The sequence below is a fragment of the Jaculus jaculus genome, chromosome 8 (assembly GCF_020740685.1).
Source record: "Jaculus jaculus isolate mJacJac1 chromosome 8, mJacJac1.mat.Y.cur, whole genome shotgun sequence".
In the NCBI taxonomy this organism is placed as follows: domain Eukaryota; kingdom Metazoa; phylum Chordata; class Mammalia; order Rodentia; family Dipodidae; genus Jaculus; species Jaculus jaculus.
The window spans coordinates 77,388,594-77,412,890 of NC_059109.1; the positions used below are offsets into that span (position 1 = coordinate 77,388,594).

General features: G+C 42.3%; 1 protein-coding gene across 7 annotated transcripts in view; it reads right to left on the bottom strand.

Annotated features, from left to right (window-relative positions):
* Positions 1-19,858, bottom strand: part of Glt1d1 (glycosyltransferase 1 domain containing 1) — a 173,962-nt gene extending 154,104 nt beyond the window's left edge. For all 7 annotated transcript variants that reach the window (XM_045155692.1, XM_045155691.1, XM_045155690.1 and 4 more), the window contains exon 1: positions 19,767-19,858. In XM_045155692.1, the coding sequence (XP_045011627.1) occupies positions 19,767-19,834 (68 nt within the window). In that variant the 5' untranslated portion in view covers positions 19,835-19,858. The remainder of the gene's footprint in view (positions 1-19,766) is intronic.
* Between the last annotated feature and the right edge of the window lie 4,439 nt (positions 19,859-24,297).

The window sequence follows — 24,297 nt, forward strand, 5'->3', positions numbered from 1 at the left end:
TAATAAAAACATAGAAGAGACATTAGGATCGAAACACAAAAATGAAGATATAAGCAATGCAACCTTTACCAAGCTACTGGTAGAATTTGCTAAAAAGCAACAAAGGACCAATAATCTTGTGGATGCTACCATAACTAGACTAGATCTAATAGATCAGAAAATGGAAGGCGGGCTGGAGAGATGGCTTAGTGGTTAAGCGCTTGCCTGTGAAGCCTAAGGACCCCGGTTCGAGGCTCGGTTCCCCAGGTCCCACGTTAGCCAGCTGCACAAGGGGGCGCATGCATCTGGAGTTCGTTTGCAGAGGCTGGAAGCCCTGGCGCGCCCATTCTCTCTCTCTCCCTCTATCTGTCTTTCTCTCTGTGTCTGTCACTCTCAAATAAATAAATAAATAAAATTATTAAAAAAAAAAAGAAAATGGAAGGAGTTTAAAGACAGTGAAGAGATATGAAGAAGAGAGAAAAAAAGGACATCAAAAATCAGTTGGTGATGCTAACTGAAGACATAAAGAAATGCAAGGATGAATTCCAAGAAGCATCAAGAAAATCAGAAAATGATGTAAAAGGGAACTTGACAGAGGGATGGAAACTATATATAGAAAAGTAGTAGAAAATGCAAACCTAATTGAACAAGCCCTAAACTCTGTAGAAGCTCTCAAGAATAGTCATCCATGTGGAGGATAGAAACTCAGATTTGGAAGACAAGACAGAGGAAAGGGTTTGAAAGTTCAAAAGTTTCAATTAGTTCAAAATTTTCTGTTAACAAAACATGAGGGAAATATAGGATACCCTTAAACATCCTAATATCTGGATCATGGGAATACCAAAAGGGGAAGAAATTCAGACCAAAGCATGGAGAACATATTTAACAAAATAATCAAAGAAAACTTTCCCACTCTCTCAAAAGAAAGGCCCATCAAGATACAAGAAGCTAACAGAACTCCAAACAGATTGGACAAAAGGAGAAACTCTCCAAGACATATTGTCATTAAGACTCTAAAGATTGACACCAAAAAGAAAATCATAAAAGCTGCTGAGGAAAAATAGCACATCACTTTTAAAGGTAACCCCATCAGAATTACTTCAGACTTCTCAATGGAAACCCTGAAAGCCAGAAGGGCCTGAAACAGAACACTGCAAAGTCTAAGAACCTATGGCTTCCAACCCAAACTGCTTTACCAGCAGAAGTATCCCTCAGAATAGATGGTGAAGGAAAAACTTTCCATGACAAAACTCAGCTTTACAATTACATGAACACAAAACCAAACCTACAGAAAGAATTTAAGGAAATTCTCCACACAGAAGGATCAAATAATCAACCTCAAATACCTACAAGAATTAGAACACAATAACCAAATTCAGAGAAGGCACAAAAAACTTCAAAGTCCATGAAAACACCAAACCACATATACCACCACAATATGGTAGGGATCAAATCAAACCTCACAGCCATTAACCTAAATATTAATGGCCTTAATTCACCCATCAAGAGACACTAGCTAACAGGGTAGATCAGAAAATTAGAACCTTCAATCTATTGTCTTCAAGAAACCTACCTCACCACTAAAGACAGATACCTCCTCAGGGTGAAAGGATGGAAAATGATATTCCAAGAAAATGGGAATAAAAAACAAGCAGGCGTAGCTATACTAATATTGGATAAAATGGACTTCAAACCAAAAGTAATCAAAAGAGACAAAGAAGACAACTTCCTACTTAGCAAGGGAATGATCCATCAAGAGGATGTCACAATCATAAATCTTTATGCACCAAAAATAGGGGTACCACAATTCATAAAACCAAACATACTTGACAATAAAACAGAAATAACCACCAACACCATCATAGTTGGGGACTTCAATTATTCATTATCAGTAGTAGATAGATCACCTAAACAGAAACTCAACAGGGAAGTAAGAGAGCTCAACAAAACCATATATCACTTACACCTAACAGACATCTACAGAACATTCCATTCCAAATCTGCAGACTACAAATTCTTCTCAGCATCCCATGGAACATTCTCTAAAATAGATCATATACTGGGTCACAAAACCTGCCGCCATATATTTAGGAAGATTGACATAATTTCCTGCATGGTATCAGATCACACTGTTATATTGCTAGAAATTAACAACAAAACACCCACCAACAATCCCATCAGCTCCTGGAAACTGAACAGCACACTTTTAAACAATAAAGAAGTAGTGCACTAAATAAAAAATGAAATTGCAACATTTCTAGAAAGGAATGATGATTATGGAACACAATGGAGGCTCTCCTCAGGGGAAAATTCATACCACTAAATGCCTTCATAACAAAGACAGAGAGATCTCAAATCAATAAACTAACCATCCACCTCAACGGACTGGAAAAGCAAGAAGAATCCAACCCAAAAAGATACAGATAGCAAAAAATAATTATGAATGGAATTTCAAAGGGGAAAGTGGTGGGGGGAGGGTAATACCATGGGATATTTTTTATAATCATGGAAAATGTTAATAAAAATTGAGAAAAAAAATGAAGATCACAGCAGAAAATAATGAATTGGAAATTAAGAAAACAATTAAGAAAACTGATAAACAAAGAGCTGGTTCTTTGAAAAAATAAACAAGATTGAAAAACCCCTGTCCAGTTTCATTAAGCAAAAAAAAAAAAAAAAAAGACACTTCAAATTAACAAAATTTTAAATGAAAAAGGAGAGATCACAACAGACATAAGTGAAATTGGGAGAATCATTAGGACATATTTCAAAAACCTCTACTCCACAAAACTGGATAATATGGAGGAAATGGATAAATCTACCAAAGCTAAACTTAGAGCAGATTAATACCTCAATGAACCCATCATACTTATCAAGTTTGAAAAGGTAATTTAAAAAGCCACCCCAAAAAGAAGAATCCAGAACCAGATGGCTTCTCAGCTGAATTCTATCAAACCTTCATGGAAGAACTCAAACCAATCTTTCCCAAACTCTGCCACACAACTGGAGAACAGGGAAAGCTCCCCAATTCCTTCTATGAAGCTAGTATCACCCTAACTGCAAAATCAGGCAGAAAGATGGCTTAGCAGCTAAGTGCTTGCCTATGAAGCCTAAGGATCCTGGTTTGAGGCTCGATGCTCCAGAACCAACATTAGCCAGATGCACAAGGGGGGTGCACGCATCTGGAGTTCGCTTGCAGTAGCGAGAAGCCCTGGCACGCCCATTCTCTCTCTGTCTCTATCTGCCTCTTTCTCTTTCTCTGTCACTCTCAAATAAATAAATAAAAAGAAACAAAAAAAAAGTCAGACAGAGATGCCACAAGAAAAGAAAACTACTAGCCTATTTCCCTGATGAACTTAGATGCAAAGATCCTGAACAAAATCCTCTCAAACCAAGTCCTACAATACATCAAAAGCATTATCCACCTTAATCAAGTGGTATTCATCCTAGGAACGAGGGGAAGTTCAACATACAGAAATATGTCAATGTAATACACCATATAAACACAGTTAAACACAAAAACCACATGATAATTTTGATAGATGCAGAAAAGGCCTCTGACAAAATACAACATCACTTCATGATCAAAACATTGGAGAGAACTGGCATGGTCGGTTCATATCTTAACATAATAAAGGCTTAACATAATATAAAGCTCCTAAAGTACAAATAATACTTCATGGAGAAAGACTGGAGGAATTCCCCTTGAGACCAGGAACAAGCCAGGGGTGTCCACTCTCACCTCTGCTCTTCAATATAGTACCAGAAGTCCTAGCTCAAACAATGAGATAGGAGAAAGAAATAAAAGGGTTACAATTTGGAAAGGAAGAAGTAGATCTATTCGCTGATGCCATGATTCTATATGTAACAGACCCAAGAGACTCAATCCCAAAACTCTTGAAGGTGATTAACTCCTTTAGCAAAGTAGCAGGATACAAAATCAATGTATAAAACTCATAGCCTTTCCACAGGAAAATGACAAAGATACAGATAAAGAAATAATAGACACGGTCCCATTTTCAAAAGCAACAAAAAAAAAAAACCCTAATAATAACATTAACCAAGGAAGTGAAAAATCTATACAATGAAAACATAAAAACACTCAAAAAAGAAACTGAGGAGGACTTGAGAAAGCACAAAGACCTCCCATGCTCCTGGATACACAGAATTAACATTGTGAAAATGGCAATCCTACCAAAGGCAATATACACAATTAATGCAATTCCAATTAAAATTCCAACATTGTTCCTCACAGAGATAGAAAAAATGATTTCAGAGTTCATATGGAAAAGCAGAAGGTCTTGGATATCCAAGCATATCCTCAGCAAAAGAAATACCTCTGGAGGCATCACCATTTATGATCTAAAGCTATATTACAAAGCCATAGTAATAAAAACAGCATGGGCCAGACATGGTGGCGCATGCCTTTAATCCCAGGACTTGGGAGACAGAGGTAGGATTACCCTGAGATTCCATAGTGAATTCCAGGTCAGCCTGGGCTAGAGTGACACCCTACCTCGGAAAAAAAAAAAAAAAAAAAAAAACAGCTTGGAACTGGCATAAAAACAGGAGTAACAGGAGTATAGACCAATGGAGTAGAATTGAGAACCCAGACTTTGGGTCAAGCAACTACAGCTACTTGGTATTTGACAAAGGCCCTAACAATATAAGCTGGAAAAAAATACAGCATCTTCAACAAATGGTGCTGGACAAACTGGATAACCATATGCAGGAAACTGAAACTTGATCCACACATCTCGCCATGCACCTCACTCAAGTCCAAATGGATCAAAGACCTCAATATAAGACCGGAAACTTGGCTACTACTGGAAGAAAATATAGGAGGAACTTTCTATGATATAAGAATGGGAAAAGACTTCCTGAACAAAACGCCAGTAGCACAGGATCTTAAACAAGCACTCAAATAACAGGATGACATGAAGCTGACGAGTTTCTTCACAGACAAACATACGATAAGCAAAACCAATAGATTACCCACAGAATGGGAGAAAATATTTGCTGAATATCCAACTGAGAGAGGCCTAATCTCTAGAATAAATAAAGAACTCAAAACCTAAAGAATAAAAGGTCAAACAAGCCACTCACAAAATGGGGCAAAGAGCTAGACAGTCAGTTCACAGAGGAAGAAATACAAATGGCAAACACACACTTTAAGAAAATGTTAATCATCCCTAATCACCAGGGAAATGAAAATTAAAACAACTGTGAGATTCCACCTTGCCCCAATAAGGATAGCAAACATCAAAAAATCAAATGAAAATAAATGCTGGTGAAGATGTAGAGAAATAGGAACCCTCATCCACTGCTGGTGGGAATGTAAGATGGTACAACCACTTTGGAAAGCAATATGGAGACTCCTAAAAAAGCTGACTATACAGATACCAACAGACCCAGTTATTCCCTTGCGGGGCATGTACCCTAAAACCTTCAAACCTCAGTCCAGAGTGATTTGCTCAATCATGCATATAGCAGCTCAATTTGTAATAGCTAAAAATCAACCCAGATGTCCATCACTAGAAGAATGGATAACCAAGATGTGGTATATCTACACAATTGAATTCTACACAGTAGTAAGAAAAAACGACACAATGAAATTTGAAGAAAAATGGCTGAAGCTGGAACAGATCATTGTCAGTGAACTTAGCCAATCCCAGAAAGATAATCACCACATGGTCTCACTAATCTATAGTACCTAATCTGAATCTACCCAATAGGCCAACATACCCAGCAAGCTTGGGGACTAGACAATAAGGTAAGTGGGGAGGGAGGAGAGGTTAAAGGAGGGGATGGGGGACACAAATCTAGACCGAAATGGCAATGCCATTAAATTCTACATCCTAAAAGACAGACCAAATGGTTAAACTTTCACCAGGCCCTTAGAGGGAATACCTGAGTCTCAAGGCATTGGAGAGGATACGATGAAAACTAACCTTAATCTTCTACAGCTTCTCTCTCTCATTCTCTCTATTCTCTATAACTCTTTTATATTAGTTATCTTTTTCTTCCTTTTCTTAGTGGGCACTGACCTGTAACTCCCAGTACCAGCATGTGTCTATCATTCACAATGAGCTTTTGATCAGAGAGACCTACAAGGTTTCCTAAAAGAAAGACAGATTTCTTTCAGAGTACTTGATGACCCACCAAAGGTGGTAGGACCCTACTGCTGAAGACACCATATGCGGTTGACATGTAAAATGGAATGGCATGGCTGGAAGCTGGAAGAGAGTCAGTCCCCAGACAGTCAACTTGTCTAGTGCCATAGGTGCTACATGGGCGACTAGGGGAAAATGACCAATGTCTGTACAAGCAACTCATGGTCTAACCTACTCAGCAGCAAATAACCTGTTGTGATGCTCACACAAGTGCAATAGTGGTGCACAGCCATGATGGGAAACCAACTGCTCTTGATTTGGCTAACTGATCGGCTTAGTGGAATGGGACCCATAGCTGGAGCTAGGAAACAAGTCAGTACCACATCCAAAAATGAGCCCACTCTCCATTATCAAACTACCACCAATCATGGGCTATCAGAGGGCCCACACCTATTAAATTCTTCTAAAAAAATAAGGGTTATCCCATTTGTCTGGTGCTAACTTTATTCTCCATTGGGGAATCTGCTTCACTTTTTCAGATAGATGCAAGGAGAGAACCACCCCATCATACCTCAAAAGGGTGCCAACTGAAGCTAAGAATAATTGGCAAAACAAGCAAGGGGACTGTTTTCTTTGTGAACCTTGTACCAGCACAAGGGTGAAGTGGGTGGAGTGGGAAGGACAGGGAGGTGGCTAACAATGGTACAAACTTGACTGTATTCACTGAGTACAAAAGTAACTAATAAAAAAAAATTAATATATCTGTGTGTGTGTGTGTGTGTGTGTGTGTGTGTGTGTATTCTCATTCAGTGTTAGCTGCTTGGTAACCTTGGCTAGACAACCCTCCTCTGAAATTTCCTGTGGCCCCATGCTCTCTTGCTGTAGGCCTGATGGTGGAGTCAGATAATCCTTACAATAGGCTCTGAAACCATTAGCCACAACCAATCTTTCATCCTCTGATTTCTCTCAGTTTTTTTTTTTTTTGGGGGGGGGGGTTCCATGTACAGTCTCACTCTAGCTCAGGCTGATCTGGAATTCACTCTGTAGTCTCAGAGTGGCCTTGAACTGGCAGTGATCCTCCTACATCTGCCTCCTGAGTGCTGGGAGTATAGTAGAGTTCAACGCTAGACTGGGCTGAATAGTAAGAGCCTACCTCAAAAACAAACAAAACCTATGGAAGAAACTTCACTTCATCTGCAGTGGAGGAATAAGTTGAAAAAATAAATAAATAAATATGAGACTTCCAGTTAAGATGGCGGCGTAGGTACCATGCCAAAGCAGCTGGGGGGAAAAAAAAAACAAAAAAACTCAGCAAAATACACACTTGTACTAAAAAGTGAGGTGTATAGGAAATTGAAGCAGCAGCGGAGAAGCAGGAGAGATCCAGAGCATCCAGAGCCTGCACAGGCCAGCAAAAGCGGCCCCGGCAGCTCCGCCAACCACGGCGGCGGCAGGGCGCACCAGAAGGCCGCCACGCTCCGCTCCAGCCACAGAAAAAGCCAGGTGCGGGAGCTTCCCCTCACACTGGTGCTCTCTGCAACTCAGGAGATGTGAAGGGTGAGCAGCAGTGAGCAACGGAGGAGCAGACCGCGAGGTAGAAGAACACGTGGAGCAGCGAGAGAACTAAAGCAGCTGCGGCTCCCTCCCTCTGCCACCACCTGAGCCCAGCCCTGGCAAACAGAACAGCGGTCCGGGGACCTGGCCACACCAACCTGAGCCGACAGCAGGACCCAAGCAGGAGCAGAGTTCAGCAGCAACATCAGGGGCTACAGCACCAGTAACAGCGGCCCAAGGACCAGCAGACCCAGGAGCTGCAACATCAGCAGACCCAGCAGCAGAAGCTTCAGCTGCTGACAGACCCAGCAAAGGCAGCTTTCGCAGCAGCAGTTCCAGCAGCGGGGGTGCTGATCTGCAGGGCCACAATTGCCAGGCTTGGCTTGCCCCACAGTAAAAGCCAGTGCCCAGCTCCACAAATCAGAACAGCAGCCCGACGACCCAGGCAGCAACTTGACTGAGACCAAAATCACCCAAGGTAACTAGGTTTGCACCAGGGAAGGGTCTCACTTGGTCACAAGGTGACTGGGATCCCTCAACAGACCAGAAAGCTTAACCTCTATGTTGATAGAGGATCTGGTTGTTATAATAACTACTCTGGCATACATACGTGGGGCTGTTTTTGACTGAATGGGTACACTGTTTAGTTAACTTTTAGAATCTACCTGTGTTTTATTCCACTCAACCTATTTGAATACTCCCATAGCAGGGAAACTCAACCCCTAGGAGCACCTTTGTAGATTCTCTCAGAGTCTTAAGAGCCACATCTAACACCTTAAGCTCCTACCCTGAAAATATATAACATAAAATCAACTGATACAGCTAAGAATACCCAGATAGCTAGAAAATCCAACCATTAACTTAATCCAAGGTACAAAAATATGTACATTATAACACAAGAAACACTAAAAAGCAAGATGATATAAATCCACCTAAAAGTATTAATGCATCAGAAATGACCTCCAGTGAGAACTAGTTAGAGGAAATGCCTGAAAAATATTTCAAAAAAATGATTGTAAATATGTTCAAAGAAGTCAGAGAACAAATCAAAGGAGTCAAAGAGGAACTTAAAGAGGAAATCAAAGGAATCAAAGAAGATGCAGGACACCAATTTCATGAAATAAAGAACGCAATACAAGACATAAATAAGGAAATAGAAATAATAAAGAAAAACCAGTCAGAATTACTAGCAATGAAGAACACAGTTAATGAAATAAAAAACTCTGTAGAAAATCTCACCAGTAGAATGGATGAAGAGAGGACAGAATATCTAAGCTAGAAGACCAGGTGGTAGATCTAATACAGGCCAACAAAGAGAAAGACAAACTTATAGAAAAATATGAGTGGGAATTTCAAGATATTCGGGATACTATGAAAAGATCAAATATTAGCATTCAGGGCATAGTGGAAGGAGAAGACTTTCACTCAAAAGGCATAGTAGGTGTCTTCAACAATATCATAGAAGAAAATTTCCCCCAAATTGGGAAAGAGGTGCCAATAAAATACAGGAAGCCTTTAGAACCCCAGCCAGACAAAACCAGGAAAGAACCTCTCCTCGCCATATTATAATCAAACTTCCAAACACACACACCAAAGAAAAAATATTGAAAGCAGTTAGAGAGAAAAATCAAGTTACCTACAAAAGTAAGCCCATCAGGATTACAGCAGATATTCAACACAAACATTTAAAGCCAGAAGGGCTTGGGGTGATATATTCCAAGCTCAGAAAGATAACAACTGTCAACCAAGGTTACTTTATCCTGCAAAGTTATCCATTCAAATAGACAGAGAAATAAGGATATTCCATGACAAAAGCAGGTTAAAGGAATATTTGAAGACAAAACCAGCTCTACAGAAAATACTTAATAGAATCCTCCATGCTGAAGAAAAGGAAAAACACACATATAAGGAACCTAGAAAAAACAAGCAATACTCAAATACTAGTTAACAGATGAGAGCACAGGCAGAACCAGAACCACACACACACAAAAAAAAAAAAAATGGCAAACATAAATACACACCTTTCAATAATATCTCTTAATGTCAACGGCCTCAATGCCCCAATGAAAAGACATAGATTTGCAGACTGGGTTAAAAAGCAGGATCCTACAATTTAATGCCTCCAAGAAACTCACCTTTCTACAAAGGATAGACATAATCTTAGGGTGAAGGGTTGGAAGACGGTGTTTCAAGCAAATGGGCCTAGAAAACAAGCAGGGGTTGCTATCCTAATATCGGACAAGGTAGACTTTAGTCCAACATTAGTCAAGAAAGATAAGGAAGGTCACATTATATTGACTAAGGGCACACTCCAACAGGAGGACATTACAATCCTAAACATATATGCACCTAACATGGGGGCTCCCAAATTCATCAAACAAACACTATTAGAACTAAGGTCACAGATAACACCAAACACAGTGGTGGTGGGTGACTTTAACACCCCACTATCATCAATTGACAGGTCATCCCGGGAAAAAATAAACAGAGAGGCATCTTGACTAAATGAGGTCATAGAAGGAATGGACCTAACAGATATATACAGGACATTTCATCCAAAGGCTGCACAATATACATTCTTTTCAGCAGCACATGGAACATTCTCTAAAATAGATCATATATTAGGACACAAACCAAATCTTAACAAATTCAAAAAAATTGAAATACTTCCTTGCATTCTATCTGACCACAATGGAATTAAACTACAAATCAGTAGCAAGAAAGGCTATAGAGCATACACAAAATCATGGAAACTAAACAATACACTACTAAATGATGAATGGGTCAACGAAGAAATCAAGAAGGAAATCAAAAAATTTATAGAGTCAAATGATAATGAGAACACAACATACCAAAATCTCTGGGACACAATGAAGGCAGTTCTAAGAGGTGAATTTATAGCCATAAGTGCCTATATTAAGATATTACAAAGGTCGCAAGTAAACGACCTAATGCTTTGCCTTAAAGCCTTGTAAAAAGAAGAACAAGGCAAACCAAAAATCAGTAGACAGGAAGAAATAATAAAGATTAGGGCAGAAATTAATGAAATAGAAACAAAAAGAACAATCCAAAGAATTAATGAAACAAAGACTTGGTTTTTTGAAAGGATAAACAAGATTGATAAACCCTTAGCAAATCTGACCAAAAGAAAGAGAGAAGAGACACAAATTAATAAAATCAGAGATGAACAAGGTAACATCACAACAGATTCCAGAGAAATTGAAAAAATCATAGGGCATTCTATAAAAGCATATACTCCACAAAGTATGAAAATCTGAAAGAAATGGATGATTTCATTAATCTATATGACCTAACTAAATTAAATCAAAATAAGATTAATCACTTAACTAGACCTATGATAAAGATGGAGATCTGAACAGTTATCAATAATCTCCCAACTAAAAAAAGCCCAGGCCCAGATGGATTCACTGCTGAATTTTACCAGACTTTTAAGGAACAGCTAACACCATTGCTTCTTAAGCTTTTCCAGGAAATAGAAAAAGAAGGAATTCTACCAAACTCCTTCTATGAGGCCAGTATCACCATGATACCAAAACCAGGCAAAGATAGAACAAAAAAAAAGAAAATTACAGACCAATCTCCCTCATGAACATAGATGCAAAAATTCTCAACAAAATATTGGCAAACAGAATATAAGAGTATATCAAAAAGATCATTCACCCTGACCAAGTAGGCTTTATCCCAGAGATGCAGGGATGGTTCAACATATGCAAATCTATAAATGTAACACATCACATAAATGGGTTGAAGGACAAAAATCACATGATCATCTCAATAGATGCAGCAAAGGCATTTGACAAAATCCAACATCCCTTCATGATAAAAGTCCTACAGAGACTGGAATAGAAGGAACATATCTCAATATAATAAAGGCTATTTATGACAAGCCTACAGCCAACATATTACTAAATGGGGTAAAACTGGAAGCTTTTCCACTAAAATCAGGAACAAGACAAGGGTGTCCACTGTCCCCACTTCTATTTAATATATTTTTGGAAGTCTTAGCAATAGCAATAAGGCAAGAGACACACATAAAAGGGACACAAATTGGAAAGGAAGAGATCAAATGATCATTATTTGCAGATGACATGATTCTATACATAAAGGACCCTAAAGACTCTACTAGAAAACTGTTAGAGCTGATCAAAACCTACAGAAATGTAGCAGGATACAAAATAAATACACAGAAATCAGTTCACAATTGCATCTAAAAAAAATAAAGTACCTTGGAATAAACCTAACCAAGGAAGTAGAGAATCTCTACAATGAGAACTTTAAAACACTCAAGCGAGAAATTGCAGAAGACACTAGAAAGTGGAGAAACATGCCTTGTTCCTGGATTGGAAGAATCAATATTGTGAAAATGGCAATCTTACCTAAAGCAATCTACACATTTAATGCAATCCCTATCAAAATTCCAAAGGCTTTCTTCATGGAAATAGAACAAACAATCCAAAAATTCATTTGGAATCACAAAAAACCTCAAATATCTAAAATAATACTGAGCAACAAAAATGAGGCTAGTGGTATCACCATACCAGATTTTAACCTATATGACACAGCCATAGTAATAAAAACAACATGGTACTGGCACAAAAACAGACATGTAGATCAGTGGAACAGAATAGAGGACCCAGATGTAAGTCCAAGTAGCTATAGCCACCTGATATTCGATAAAAATGCCAAAAATACTCATTGGAGAAGAGACAGCCTCTTCAGCAAATGGTGTTTTGAAAACTGGATACATATCTGCAGAAGGATGAAAATAGATTCTTCTCTCTCGCCATGCACAAGAATTAAGTCCAAATGGATTAAAGACCTTAACATCAGACCTGAATCTCTGAAACTGCTAGAGGAAAAAGTAGGGGAAAATCTCCAACATATTGGTCTTGGCAAAGACTTTCTGAATACAACCCCAATTACTCAGGCAATAAAACCACAGATTAATCACTGGGACCTCATGAAATTACAAAGATTTTGCACTGCAAAGGACACAGTGAAAAAAGCAAAGAGGCAACATACAGAATGTGAAAAAAATCTTCGCCAGTTATATATCTGATAGAGGATTAATATCTAGGATATACAAAGAACTCAAAAAGTTAAATAATAAGGAATCAAACAAGCCAATCAAAAAATGGGCTATGGAGCTAAATAGAGAGTTCTCAATGGAAGAAATATGAATGGCATATAAGCATCTAAAAAATGTTCTACATCACTAGTCATCAGGGAAATGCAGATTAAAACTACATTGAGATTCCATCTCACTCCTGTCAGATTGGCCACCACCATGAAAACAAATGATCATAAATGTTGGCGGGGATGTGGAAAAAAAGGAACCCTTCTACACTGCTGGTGGGAATGCAATCTGGTCCATCCATTGTGGAAATCAGTGTGGAGGTTCCTAAAACAGCTAAAGATTGATCTACCATATGACCCAGCTATAGCTCTCCTAGGCATATATCCAAAGGACGCATCTCATTTCCTTAGAAATACATGCTCAACCATGTTTATTGCTGCTCAGTCTATAATAGCTGGGAAATGGAGTCAACCTAAATGTCCCTCAACAGATGACTTGATAATGAAGATGTGGCACATTATACAATGGGTTTCTACTCAGCGGTAAAGAAAAATGAAGTTATGAAATTTGCAGAAAAATGGATGGACCTGGAAAGTATACTAAGTGAGGTAACCCAGGCCCAGAAACCCAAGCGCCACATGTTCTCTCTCATATGTGGATCCTAGCTACAGATGATTGGGCTTCTGTGTGAGAAGGAAAATACTTAGTAGCAGAGGCCAGTAAGGAAAAAAGGAGACATAAAGGGTAGAGAAAGGAAGGGAAGAAGATACTTAATACGTTGATACTGTATATATGTAATTACAATGATTGTAATGGGGAGGTAATATGATGGAGAATGGAATTTCAAATGGGAAAGTGTGGGGGTGGAGTGGGAGGGAATTACCATGGGATATATTTTATAATCATAGAAAATGTTAATAAAAATTAAAAATAAATAAATAAATATAAATGAGGCATTTTGACACACACCATCACATGGGAGGCAGAATTATAAGGATCAGGTATTTTCTGGCAGCCATTTAAACACACCTCTCTAGGAAAAATAATGAGCAGCTGAACCGGAAATTCAAACCCTTTCCTTAATTGTCCTTTTCAATTTTTTCCTTCTCCAAATATGGCCCTCTCAGTAAATACAAGAGGGCAGTGGCAAAGTAAAGCTGACAGGAAAAAGACTGTGCCTCACTCTCTGCAAAGGAGGTTTGTCCCAGGAGGCTTCTGATTGCAACAGTGGGCTTAAAAGTGACTCCATGCAAGGTTCACAAAAACACATGTTTGCACCTAGCTCCAGGTAGAGGAAGCAAAGCCACCACCCACTGTACAAAGTCCTGCTTTCCCAGCAACAATGTTTGCTCTAACTCTGACGTCACATTCTCCCCACCCCCATAATAGCTAACCCTGACAGTGTGCTTCTGAAAGTTGACATCCAGGCATTTGGCAGCATGACTTCCTTTAGAACAGGGATCAGAAAGTCTTTTCAGAAAAAGAGGAATAGAGTGTCTTTACTTTTGTGGCCCATGAGTCTCTATTCCAGCTGCTCAGTCCTGTGCAAAAGCCAATCCCAATCACAAGGAGCTTGGGCCCAGTACAAGTTCACTTTAACGTGGGGTTGGACCTGGGGATGTAACTCAGCTGATAGAGTACCTGACTACCATGCACAAAGCCCTGAGTTCTACCCAGTACCACAAAAACCAGGTGTGCTGGCACATACCTGTCACTCCAAAACTGAACTACACAACAAGTTGGAGGCCAGCCTAGGCTACATGTACCCCTATCACACCATAATTACATACAATAAAAGTTTGGATTGACCACAATGAACCCAGGCAGCTGTGGATCATACTCAGTATTTTAAGGCTTCAGAGGGCCAGCCACATACTTATAATAAGGAGCACGATACAAACCTTGTTCTTCAGTTACTCACTGGACATAAAAGTGATGTGAATATGGTTTTATAGTCTTTTTTAAAAAAATTTTTTGAGATGCCATTTTTCTGTAGCCAAGGCTGACCTGGAATTCACTATGTAGTCTCAAGGTGGCATCAAACACACGGTGATCCTCTGACCCATGCCTCCCATGTGATGGTGTGCATCAAAACACCCAGCTTATATTCACATCTTGTCCAACTTATTCCTCCACTGCAAAGGAAGTGAAGTTTGTTCTCTAGGTTTTGTTTGTTTGTTTTTGAGATAGGGTCTTATTATGCAGCTCAGGCTAGCCTTGAACTCTACTATCCTCCTGCCTGAACCTAAATGCTAGAATTAAAGGCACGCACCCCATGCCTGACACTTTTCTGACCTATTGTTTATTTTTGATTTTTTGAGACAGGCTCTCATATAGCTCAAGCTTGTCTCAAGCTTTGCTGTGTAGCCAAAGACAAACTTTTGATCCCGTCTCCATCACTTCCAGATAGCTGGGTTTGCAGGTATACACCACCACACCCTGTTCATGCGCTCACGGTTTTGTGCAAGGTAGGCAAGCACTCTGTCAACTCAGCCACATGCTCACATCTGAAATATGTGAAATCCACAAACTCGTTCCTTGACTGCAACTCACCCACTATGCTGAGTCCAGCACCATCTTCCACAGAGACAAGTATGCCCTCTCATGGATTCTATCGATCCTGTGAAACAGGAATCTTGTCCACATCTCCAGCTTCATCCCCAACCCTAACAACAGGCAAATGAAAGGTCGTGGAACTACTGATGCTTTGATTTAGGGCCTTAGAAAACAACACCCCATTGAATCCCATCAGAAGCAGAGCCTCACTTGGACCTCCATCCTCCTATCCCCTTTCTCCTCTCAAGGCAAGCAGGCTCTCTCTTCCCCAAGTGGGTCATAGAATCCTGAGTCCACTTTGTCCAGAGCCAGCAATAAAACATAAACATATCACTCTAATCTTCCCAACTTTCTATCGTGAAGCTAGCCATAAAGAAACTACCTACCCCGGGTAAACTAAAGTTCGCAGAGAAAAGCCACACCTTTGTTAAAGATTCTGTAAGTCTGATTAACCAATAAGAAATTGGAGATAGTGTAGAGTAGGAATGTTGGAGTTTGGAGACAAATGGCCTTGGCTCCTTAATAGCCATTCGCTGCCCCAGCTCAAATGTGTTTGGCTCTGGTTGTGGCATCTTAGAAGTGGTAGTCATGACACTGTGATGATGAGAGACCACTCCTTCCTGCTGTACCTTGGCAGGATGGCCATGTCCTGTTCAAGCTCCCCCTGTATACCTGGGATAGTTATCAGCACCCAGGGCCTATACCTTCTCCAATCCCATAGCTTCTAGCACCAGATATGACAACTAAAATCTGTCCCCAGATGTCTCTGGAAGACAAGTGCTCTCCCTCTTCCTTAGCACATTCTCTCTGCCCCTACTGCCACTGATCTGTAATATTCTATTCTGCTGGGACAAGACTACTCTCTTCCCAGTATCACACCGCCCTCTCAATGCCTGAGGCATTCTCCCAGCCCGCCCCTCTCTGAGTACCTGAGGTCAATATTCTTCATGTGGCTCATATGTATTGAGTATATGCTATGGGCCAAGGGCACTGTTTCCAAACCCTGGAAAAACACTAATTTGTTTGAACTTCACAACAGCCCAGTGAGGCCAGGAACCAGCAATCCATGACTAAGAATGTGAGAACAAGAAAGACTCCATCTTTGAACTCTGACCCAACAACCCCTCCCAACTGTCACACTCCTGCAACAGGGGCCACCCATCACCATGGTCACTTTCCTGGAATGGTACAAACCTGTTTGATTATCACTTCCCTGCAGTGACCCAAGCCCTGGGGCAAGGCAGACCACCATGAAACCAAAGAATTCCAATGACTTCAACCACTATTTAAGTAACCCTTAGTCTGTAATAGAGGGGTCCTTTTTTTGTTGTTTTTTTTCTTTGCATTTCAAGGTAGAGTCTCACTCTAGCTCAGGCTGACCTAGAATTCATTATGTGGTCTCAGGTTGGCCTCAAACTCAAGGCGATCCTCCTTCCTCTGCCACCCAAGTACTGGGATTAAATGCGTGCACCACGCCAGGCAGAGAGCGGGCTTTTTAACCTGTCTGGTCAGAACCCTTCACAGTATGCCTCAATTAAAGTCTGCTGTTGAGCTGGACCTTCCCTCTTTCTTTCCCTGCTTCTTCTAATGGGGAAGAACATTGCTCCACAAAGCAATGAAGACTTGTGACTATACATCCTGAAGATTTTGTGAAGGGAGCTAGCATATAAAGTCATTAGACTATCTCTGGAGGTGTTGCTCAGTGGTACAGTGCTTTCCTAACATGTGCAAGCACCACAAAATAAGATTTTAATTAAGATTTATTTTGCCAAGCATGATAGCACACTCCTTCAATCCCAGTTGGGAGGCAGTTTGGAGTTTTTAGGCCACCCTGAGACTACATAGTGAATTCCAGGTCAGAATGTGCTAGATAGAGCAAAACCCTACCATGGGGGAAAAATTAGTTTTCTTTCTTTTTTTTTTTTTTTTTAACAACTTCCTCCAGTTCCCTCTTCTTATTGCTGATTGGCTCACAGAGAATTCTGTAATCATAGAGACTTCACTTCCCTTCTAAGCCAAGGCCTGAGACCTAAGCTTTCTGGGGAAGACAACATCTTCAAGCAGTGTCTGCCTTGTCCTCCACCCCACGCCACCACACCAGCATTCCACACTCAGCTGAGACTCTCAAGAGACACCAGTGCATAAGCAACCTACTCTGTTGTAATACATGGATGGAAAACAGAACACCAAAAAACACCAAGAGTGTATATTCAAGTATGAAACCTTGTGTCCCTACACACCTCTAAGGCCACACAGACATGCATCCTCACAATTGGACAAGTTGAGGACAGTCACACCAAAATATGGCACCCAGGCATATATATGATTTTAATTTAAGGGATTTCAAGAGCAGCAGATGCTGGAAGAGGTTTTATTCTGATATCCACTTGTCTGTTAAAATCCAGTCCTCCTGTCAAGAAATAAAACAAGGACCTTCTGCGTTCTCATTTACTAAACACAAACTGCAAAAAAGACTGAAGTTTGTCAATAAATCTAGACCAACCTTGGCCACATACCATTGCATTCTAGTTTGGCTTCATTCAATATTCTAAAGAGAATTGTTTACAGCCCACCCACTTCTCTGAGGGCCAACAACTTCATTCCTAGATAGTGCATGTTCCTCCAGGCCCAGTGAAGTCCCCTAATCATTTGCTATCGCGCTAAAAATAGTGTGCATTCCCCAAGCCTCCACCCCACCATCGAAATGGACATGCACAATTCTGACTTGTGATGAGCTGGTGGGGGACTGCACTTTGTGACTGCCTCTGTACACATAATAAAAATCTGTCTTTTCTCCTGTTTAACTTGCCAATGGTCACTTCACTCCAGAGAACCATCACCGAGGGAAAGGAAGCCTTTCTTTTCCCGCCTACATGTCAAAAGTCAGTTAACAGGCACTTATTTCTTAAATTTTCATCTTAAATACAATCTTTTCTCCCACTATACTCACAAAACTCAGCTCTCTTGCACATGTTAGCTCTCTCTCTCCCTCCCTCACTCCCTCCCTTGCACACACACGTGCTCTCACTCTCGCTCTCTCTACTTTTCTCCTTCTCCCTGCCTGATTTCCTAGGAGTTGTCTCCCTACTCCTCATCTGCCAGTGGCCCTCCCTCCCTTCCTTTTTTTCCTCAAACATCTCACCTCTGTGCTTGCCTCAAGGTCTGTATAGTTGCCATTTCCCTTTCCTGGAGGCCTGTCCTTCCAGATCTGGGCGCATGCCTCCTTTGGTCCTAGTTTGCACATCACTTCCTGAGAAAGCTCCACCAGGATCCAGATTATCTAAAGGAGCCCCTTCAGCACTCCAGTTACCCTGTTTTGATTTTTTTTTTTTTTTAGATGTTGTTGTTTTTCGAAGTAGGGTCTCACTCTAGCCCAGGCTGACCTGGAATTCACTATGTAGTCTCAGGGTGGCCTCGAACTCATGAGCGCTGGGATTAAAGGCATGCGCCACCAGGCCTGTCTCCGGCTTTGTTTTCTTAAAAGCACCAATCACCCTCAGGAATTAACTCCTAATTCTGTTTCCCCTGCTTTCTCACTCACCGCAGTAGGCTCCATCAACTCCAGACCACAGTGGTCTTCTCTGCTGAACTCCATGAGTGATTCAAATGTCCCTTTATTAGATGGAGGATAAACTCACACAATTAAAATATTGTCAGTTTCCCAGGAAAATTCAGGAAACATGCATTCTCTCTTGGGGAGTTTCACTATGGTCTTTAGGACAACTAACATCTTCTGGAACCTGTGTGGACTAGAGGGGCCCCAACTGCTCGTTCTAACGATGAAGAAACAGACCGAAAGAGGGGAAGCCATTGGGAAATTTCATGATGCAACTCGGTCTGTGGAGAGAGGGGGAAAGAAGGGATAAACGGAGAGGGGACAGCGCTGACTGCTGTCTCCTGGCCTCAGGGCACTATGCACTGAGGCACCAATACATCTGCATCAGGTGATAAACAGCAGCACTGCACTAGGCTGCCAGAGATGAATAAACACACCCTCAAAGTTCTGTCCTTCCCGGGCCAGGCTTAAACCCCAATAACCTGGGGGCCAACAGCTAAACATAAATCAACACCAGGGAAGCATTAAAGGAGATAACCAGACAAGGAGATGAGAACAGAAGGGAATAGCAGTTACTTCCTAAGGAAGACCCACATCTCACTGCAGACATTAGAAACAGGCTGTGGACCTGGACCGGCCTCGCGCGGCCTCCTTTGCATCCCTAACACCTCTGCAGGAAGGCCTTCCCAGAGCCTGGGGTCCACCCAGGCCCTGGCCAGGCGGCCCCCTCGCCGCAGCCTCGGGCTTGCACAATACAGGAAGCCACGAGGGCAGCGCGCATCAGGCGGCTGGGCATCCGCGAACCGCGAATCCCGCGCGCGGTGCACCTGCGGCCCGCTGGCCCGTCCGTTTGAGCGCGCGGTTCAGGGCGCCCTATCCCCGCACCCCGCCTGGATGCTCAGGCACCTACCGCACACGCTTGGCCGTGACCGCGTTGCCCGTATGCGGCCGCAACACCGCCAGGAACAGGAGCCGCATGTCGCCTCCTCCACCGTCGCCGCCGCCGCCGCCGCAGTCATCCGAGCCACCGACAGGGCGGCTGTCACCAGGCCCAGGGCGGCTCTGGGTCCGCTGGACCGGCCCCACCCACAGCTCCAGGCTACGCCGCTGGTTCCGGCGCTGAGGGGGAGGGGAGGGAACCAGGTGTCTGGCGGGCGCGAGCTTGGGGAGGCGGGAGGGGCTCCACTCTCACCGAACCAGGAACTCAGGTGGCTTTGTGCCACCTCCCAAGGGCGCAGCGGTGGCCTTTAGTGACAAATGGGCTCCCATGAGCATGATGGAGGTCGCTGGGCTGCTCCCCCAAGGACCACTCCAGACCTGGAGTTTAAGCCCACTTGGGGGATCTCAGACTGAGCCCCAAGCACCCGCAAGGGAGCTGGGCACCCAGCGCGTCCTGGACTCTGCTGTTGCTGTATTCCAGGGTCAGGTTCATCCTTTCCCAGGCCCCAGCCATCCTTAAACCTCCAGGGGACGCGAATGGGGTCACTATAGAGAGCTGCAGGGCTGAAATCTCCGTGAGAGAAAGGCTGAGACAGGATAATTACTGTGGGTTCCTGGAGGCCAGTCTGGGTTACATAGCCAGTTTTGTCTAAGAAATGAAGCAGAGCGGGAGACTGGAAGGAAGGCAGGCTGGCTGGTGGAAAGCTGGGGCTACCATGTGAGGGTAGAAGGACTTCTGAGAAACTGGTTCGTTGGCTCCACTTAACTATTCAATTATATTTTTATTTCTAGTGTTTTTTGTGGTGTGTGTATGTATAGTGTATGCACACGTGAGTGCAGATGTGTGTGCTCTGTGCACACAAGAGTATGAAGGCCAAAAGAAAATGTCAGTGTCCTGTGTAGCTTGTTGTTTTTGTCAGACTGGCTGGCCAGAAGGCCCCAGTAATTCCCCTGTCTTCCCCCTAACTCCCACAGGACTGGGATTGCAAGAGTGCCTGGCCACATTTTATGTGGGGGCTAGGGACAGAATTCAGGCAGTCTCAGGCCTTCATGTTTAGGTGGCAAGCACTCTTACCTTCTGAGCCATCTCTCCAGTTCTTTTTTTTTTTTTTTTTTTTTTTTTTTTTTTTTGTCTTTTGTGACAGGGTCTCACTTATGCCAGGCTGGCCTTGAACTGGACATGTAGCTAAGAATGACCTCAGACTCCTGATCCTCCTGCCTTAACTTCAGTGTTCTGATACTGGGGACCAAACCCTGGGTTTTGTATATTCTATACAGGCATTGTACCTACTGAAGAAGCTGGGGTAGTAGCCTGACTCACCCAGATTACTACTTCAATTCTTTTTTTAAATTTTATTTTATTTTATTTTTTCTCAATTTTTTAAAACATTTTCCATGATTATAAAAAAAATCCCATGGTAATACCCTCCCTTCCCCCCTTTTCCCCTTTGAAATTCCATTCTCCATCATATACCCTCCCCATCTCAATGAGTCTCTCTTGTATTTTGATGTCATGATCTTTCCCTCCTCTTATGATGATCTTGTGTAGGTAGTGTCAGGCACTATGAGGTCATGGATATCCAGGCCATTTTATGTCTGGAGGGAGCACGTTGTAAGGAGTCCTACCCTTCCTTTGGCTCTTACAATCTTTCTGCCACCTCTTCCGCATTAGACCCTGAGCCTTGAAAGGTGTGATGGAGATGTTACTCTACTCTAGTCACTTCTTTCCAGCACTGTGATACCTTCTGAGTTGTCCCAAGGTCACTGCCATCTGAAAAGAGAAGATTCTCTACCAAAAATGAGAGTAGCATTAATATAAGGGTATGAACATTAAGAGAAGTGCTTATTGGGCATTTTGATAAGTATAGTATATACATTTAGCCAGACAGCAGCAGACATTACAATCCTAGGGCTCACGACTACCCATGTTTTAAGTTTTCAGTGTCAGAGATGTATTCCCTCCCATGGAGCAGGCCTCCAGTCCAATTGGAGGGCAGTTGTTTTTCACCATGACAGATGTGCCAGTATTGCACCTGTTGGCTCATTTGGTCTGCCTGGCCAATTATAAGGCTTCCAGTGTCCACTGTTGAGTATCTTCACTGGTGGTGTATCTTTCTCCCATTGACTGCATGTAGAATGGCTTCTTCCAGCCTTCTGTCAGCTGGTCTACATGGAGGAGGTTACCAGCTCAGTTCCACCAGGATTTCTCAGTGGCCGTGCAGCCCAAGTATGTGGAGTCTTCAGCTGTAGGGTCTTACCATTGATTCCTGGTGGGAAACCAAAGGCCTTGGCAATGGCCTATAATATTTTGGGGGCATCAGGGACTGCCCTGGCCAATGACTCACTGGAAGGTATCCCATCCCTGGCCCTGAAATTTTCTAACAATGATCTACAGCCCCTGAGTGTTCCATTGTCCAAAACCAAAGGATTCCATTTGATTTATTTATATCCTCTTAGATTTTCATTAGCCCTCCCTCCACCTTTCCTTTACTCAATCTCCTCCCCTGACCTCACTTTGGACCTTTTCACCCCTGTTAATCCATTCTTCTACTTACATATATACAATACCACTACTTCAATTCTTACTAAGACACGAAGAGCTCACTCTGTAGCCCACATAGGCTTTGAGTTCGCCATCCTCCTGCCTTAACTGAGAGGTGGTGAGGTGACAGGTCTGAGCTGTCCAGGTTACTATAAGACACAAGAAGTGCCAAAGGTGCTGCCTCCTTCCTTCTCTAACTTGACAGCAAGACAGCATGGGATGTCTCTTCTGAAAAGTCCCTCCCAGTCAACCTATCATTCAGAGACAAAAGAACTAGAGGGATAAGAAAAGGGAAAGGGAGCTCTCACTATCTCATCTATTGAAGTTTCTAAACAGGTGTGAGTACAGAATTGCAGTATAACCAACAAAATTCCCTGACAACACTACCCACATAGGGTCTCAATAAAGAAAGTGCCCATCATTCAAGCTGGAGTGCCTGAGTTCAATCCCCAGACCTCACATAAGTAGAGGACAGGGTGGGCTTCCTTAATCCTAGTATACTGATGCTGATGGATAGATGTGGGGCAGAGACAGAATTTTCTGTTAACTGGACATGAACACAGCAAAGAACACCAAAGCAAGAATCCCAAGTGCGAAATCTTGCCTCAAAATGTAGATATGGCCAGGCATGGTGGTACATTCCTTTAATCCCAGCACTTGGGAGGCAAAGGTAGGAGGATCACCATGATTTTGAGGCCACCCTGAGACTACTTACTGAATTCCAAGTTAGTCTGGCCTATAGTGAAACCCTACCTCAAAAAAAGAAACAAAAAATGTAGACATGCAAGAATCAACCAGAAAGTTTTCCTCCACACACATTCACACATGAACATGCACAACACAAATAATGAAAAATAGATTGCCTACATGCAGACAATATTCCTTTTGTATAGACATCTCAAACAAGAATGTTGGAACAATAGCTATGCTCAAAACTTGAACCTGTGACTTTTGAGTTTAGCCTTACTTCTTCCCCAGCTGTAAACCTTCTTTTAAAACTATATTTGTAATTTTTTTTTGGTGCAGGTATTTGTGTGTGTTGTGTATGCATGTCTGTGCACCCTGTGTACATGTGTTGAGGCCAAAGAAGACATCAGGTGCCCCTTCCTTCCATTTGGCTGCTGGAGCTGCTTGCTGCCTTCCAGCGTGGATTGAAGACCAATGCAGACTGAAGACCAGCCTCAACTGAAGACCCACATGGGTCAAAACCCAGTGGCAGGCTGGAGAGATGGCTTAGCAGTTAAGCACTGGCCTGTGAAGCCTAAGGATCCTGGTTCGAGGATCAATTTCTTAGGGATCTTAATTGCCTGTCACTTCCACAAGGTGTCATATTGGTCCATTATATCGATGACATTATGCTAATTGGATCAAAGGAGCAGGAGGTGGCAACCACTCTGGAGTTGCTGGTACAGCATATGAGCATCAGGAATGGGGAATAAATCCATCCAAAATTCAAGGACCTTCCACCTCAGTGAAATTTCTAGGAGTTCTGTTGTGTGAGGCATGCAGGGATATTCCTTCTAAGGTGAAGGATAAGTTGTTGCACCTGGCCCCTCCTACTACTAAGAAACAAACACAATGTCTAGTGGGCTTATTTGGATTTTGGAGACAGCACATTCCTCACTTGGGTGTCTTACTCCATCCCATATACCAATGACTCAGAAAGCTACTAGTTTTCAATGGGGCCCAGAACAAGACAAGGCTCTTCAACAGGTCCAGGCTGCTGTGCAGGCTGCTCTGCCCCTTGGGCCATAAGATCCAGTGGATCAGATGGTACTTGTGGTGTCAGTGGCAGATGGGGATGCTGTTTGGAGCCTTTTGCAGTGCCCCATATGTGAATAACAGTGGAGGCCTTTTGGATTTTGGAGCAAGGCCCTGCCATCATCTGCAATTATTCTGCCTTTGAGAGGCAGCTCTTGGCCTGCTACTGGGCTTTAGTGGAAACTGAACGTTTGACAAT